Below are 3,925 nucleotides of genomic sequence, written 5' to 3'. Positions count from 1 at the left end.
GCGCCATTTTCACTGTGTACTGACCACTCTCGGCGTTTACGACGCGAGCGACCCCATCGCCGTAGATCGATCAACTAGCAGCGCCATTTTCAATTCAGTATCGCTCAGTATTTTGATTCTGTTTTATCAACGAACAACAATAGAAAATTATAAACCTGTTTACGAATGTGCTTTAGAATTACAGACAGCCTATAGAATAGACACGTGGCAGACAATGCTTTTTTCTGTCACACGAACTATAGAGACTCGCGAGCTCCCTTACCATTTATGTCTTTACTTTCAACATTATCGGATCACACTAGAATTCCAATTTAGCACTCTTAGCGTATCGAAAGAATTCCATCATTTCTGAAAAAATAAAAATTTGATCTCAAGAAATCAAGATTAGACCTGTACATTCGGATAAACGATCAGAAAACAGTTGCAATAATCATGTGTCAATAGATCGTATAGACGCCGGAATCAACTGTCGACGTGCGAGCACACAATACGAGTATACCTCGTCTGTGGTATAATTTTGAGTTCGATTGTGTTCCGATTGAAAACACATCATCGTGAGCATTGATTTACAGGCATCAACGTTACCAGATGTTGGAAAAATAATAACAGAAACAGTGTATGCGTGTGACGTCATTACGGAGGATGACGAACTTGTTTCATTGGACAAGCAGTGAAAGGAGCCAACATGGCTGGTGGTCGATGCAATCAGTACAATAATATGTACATACATATTTAAACACGCATAATTTTTGGTCCTATGCATTTCTAAAAATAAAATTATGATTTTTCAAATCTGTTTATAAAATTCTATCAGATTCTGTAAAACGGTCTTAATAATTTTTGATCCGGTAAAGTTTATCCAAAATACAGAGTACATACATATTTCAAAATCGATTGTGTAATCCAAAAGAAAGTGATACCAATGGATAAAAATACATCGAGAAACGGTGACATCTCTCGTTTTAACAGCTTCCGACTAACGCGGGAAATCCCCCATTTTGTTTTTTCTTTTTTAGTCACTATTAATTTGGAATCACGTACAGTTCATTAAAGGTATCTTCTCGACCTATAGAAAATACAATTTTTTAATAATTAACAATCAGCGATATTTAATCGGTAACAATAAAATCAATAAAAATAAATCGTTAAATTTTACTTTCATAGAACATCGGAATACTTGAAAGACATTTCACGTTCGTAATAGCAACTCGGAAGATACGTTGGTGATCTTACAAGTTGATCTGGTCAGTGTATGTTTTGCTAACAAATGGAATGGGTACACTAGATATGCTAATCATGTTTCTGTTACTAAATGCGATGGCAACCGCGTGATTTTTTTCGTCGTTCGACTATTCGAAAAGGACAATAGTAAAAGTGAAATGTTGTGGCTACGTTGGTCAATGGGTCACTAATATTCACAGTGAGTCGTGCGATGGTATTTGTAAAAGCGCAAAGAGAAACGTTTAAAACAGTCGTATAGTTCGAAGCTTTTATCGAATCCGAAATATCAACTATTGCCGTCACGTGTTCGTACACGTTCAATAAACTATTATTTCTTCTCGTACTATAGTATTTCGTACTTGAAAATAATCAACAGACGACAATTACCATAAATCGTCGAATTACGACTAGAGAATTTATCATCGTAGTTTAATGTTTCTCAATTATGTGTCATTGAACACGATGCCTTCGTCGCCTTGTAATTACTTCGAAACTTAATATCCGCATGTGAACCTTAAAATTCGTATAAAAATTAAGGACTTTAATTGTAAATTTGTCGAGTACTCCATACTCCCCATAAAAAGCTTAAAAACTTACGGACAAGTTAAAATCGACCATCAAGAATATTTCTCGTTAAAAGTACGCAAATTTAACGGTGATAGAAAGTGAGAAAGATAAATGGAAACAATACAAAACTTTGTGAATAAGCCTCGATCAGAGACAGTAGCAACGGTCCACGTGGCGAACGAAAGTCTAATGGTCAACGAGCATTTCTTTTTGTAGCTTTTAGCAAATTGGAAGGTGGATCCTCGTTGGATGAACGGTAGTGGTGACCGGCCGTTCGTTTCGGTAGCCATCTCGAGTATAAAAGCCGCTTCTGCCGGCGCCGCGCTTAGTCTCGCTCCGTGGCGACCGATTGTGAAACGACGCTCTCGACGTGAGTACCATTCTCAAAACTTGATCGCTTTACGCCAGTGATTTCCAAACGTTTTCGTTACCGTGCCCTAAAACAAACAAACAAGATAATTTCTACGCACGTGAAAAGTGGTAGGTTTACTTATTTCTATTCTGAGAGCATTTTTTTTTTTTTTTTTTTAATACAAACGGTCTAGCAACTTGAAGGTAATTTGAAAAATTAATATCTAGTGCTCTTCCTCCCACAAAAATCTACAAATCCTTATAATTAAAATTTTATCTTTTACTCTCGATGAAATATTTTATGTCGTTACATTTATACGTGTCCCGCATTGCGACACAAGTGTGGTTGCAAAACCAGATTAAACATCCCTCTCACGTCGTGTACTCGATAAATATCGTTCAAGATTCCAACCTATTTCTTGTTAAGGAGAAACGCGGGAACGATGCGTGTGTCGTTTTCATGAAAACGAACCGTCAACCAAAATTGGGTAAATTTTATTCGCGAACAAATAATAAACATACTAGATTCATTTCTAAATTAACTTTTGTTTATGGTTCATTTGTAAATTTACATGTAAATTGGTATTCATTGAAGGATTTTTTAACCTGCCACAAGTAACTCGAGTCGCTGTAGGGATTGGTCGCTGATAGAGAAACTAGTTTAAATTAATCTCTTTAACGTTTTTGTTTAAAATCATTGAAGATAATGCACATCATTAATTATTTTCATCATATTTTGAATGGATAAAAACAACAACCAAAACGTTGTAAAAAGAAAGAAAAAAAGATCGGCGTTACGTTTGTTTCAGATGGAGGTCCGCGTGATATTAATAACGACACTGACAATGGTAGGAATTGCTTTGGCGTTTCCACAAAAGGACGGACAGATTTTCAGCAACGAGGCTATAAAACAGGCGCAGAACACGTACCTTATTCCGAAGGATGCGACGATACAAAAAGTACAGGAAGGAATCGAATTGGCTGCGTACGAGTCGATTCCAGGCGATCAAAAGATCAATCTGTTCGAAATTCTGGGTGAACACGTTCCACCGGAAGTTGTGAACAACCTTCAATCTCAGATTGATCAAATAGGACGGAATTAGACTCAATGGTGTATTCAACTCCCATCGTCGTTATTTCCTTGTAAAGATGTTCTAGTTGTAAGTTTTCTAACAAATATTTATGTGATGTGATTTTTTTTTAACGATGTACTTAAATTTTTGCACTTTTCATAAATAAACGAAATGAAAACGTAACTCGTGTCTACGATTTTTTGCTGATTAAAATTTGAGAAATCTCCAATTTTTGAAAACTCATCGAATTAGCTTCTTTACCGTTACATATAAAGATTTCTATCGATTACTTGTAACATGTAAGAAATATGTTATTCGTAACACACGAACGATATAAATTCGAAATTTCTTTACAGTATATCCGAAACAAGGATCTTCGTGATGACCCTATTCTTGTACAAACGACCGAATAAGAAACCATTTACGTTTTCGATCAAAAGATCATTATATGTATAATTTCGCCTTTTGCCAATATTATTAATAAGAAAAAAATAAAAGAAGTAAAAATATTACGATACAAATTCCAAGCAACATCGGCCGGTAGAAAAAAAATATGTGTCATTCGTATATCGTTAAATGTTGAACAAAGTGATCTGCAGGAATTATGTATGTTGCTCGCGATGTCGTGGAGAAAGCTGCAGAACCACTAACTAGAGGTACACTTTCACTTCTGCTACATTCACGATGTTATTGGAACGATTCTTCTTTGGTAT

The 3,925-nt window shown here is 35.7% G+C and overlaps 1 protein-coding gene across 2 annotated transcripts; it reads left to right on the top strand.

The window, feature by feature from the left end:
• Positions 1-2,022: 2,022 nt before the first annotated feature.
• Positions 2,023-3,242, top strand: LOC122395235. 2 transcript variants are annotated; one of them, XM_043392663.1, is made up of 2 exons: positions 2,023-2,158; positions 2,949-3,242. In XM_043392663.1, exon 2 carries the CDS (start codon positions 2,949-2,951, stop codon positions 3,240-3,242), a length of 294 nt encoding a protein of 97 aa, XP_043248598.1. In that variant the 5' UTR covers positions 2,023-2,158. The 2 variants fall into 2 exon arrangements, with proteins under 2 accessions (XP_043248598.1, XP_043248596.1); XM_043392661.1 differs by having other exon boundaries at positions 2,137-2,268.
• The last annotated feature ends 683 nt before the right edge of the window (positions 3,243-3,925 follow it).

Source organism: Colletes gigas, unplaced genomic scaffold, assembly GCF_013123115.1.
Source record: "Colletes gigas isolate AHSC1104 unplaced genomic scaffold, ASM1312311v1 Colletes_gigas_Sc00005, whole genome shotgun sequence".
In the NCBI taxonomy this organism is placed as follows: domain Eukaryota; kingdom Metazoa; phylum Arthropoda; class Insecta; order Hymenoptera; family Colletidae; genus Colletes; species Colletes gigas.
The sequence above is the reverse complement of the archived record's forward strand: the minus strand, read 5'-3'. Positions and strand labels throughout refer to the sequence as shown.

Excerpts from the sequence above, each read along its gene's own strand:
- LOC122395235 (XM_043392663.1), top strand. The coding sequence starts at position 2,949 with ATGGAGGTCCGCGTGATATTAATAACGACACTGACAATGGTAGGAATT.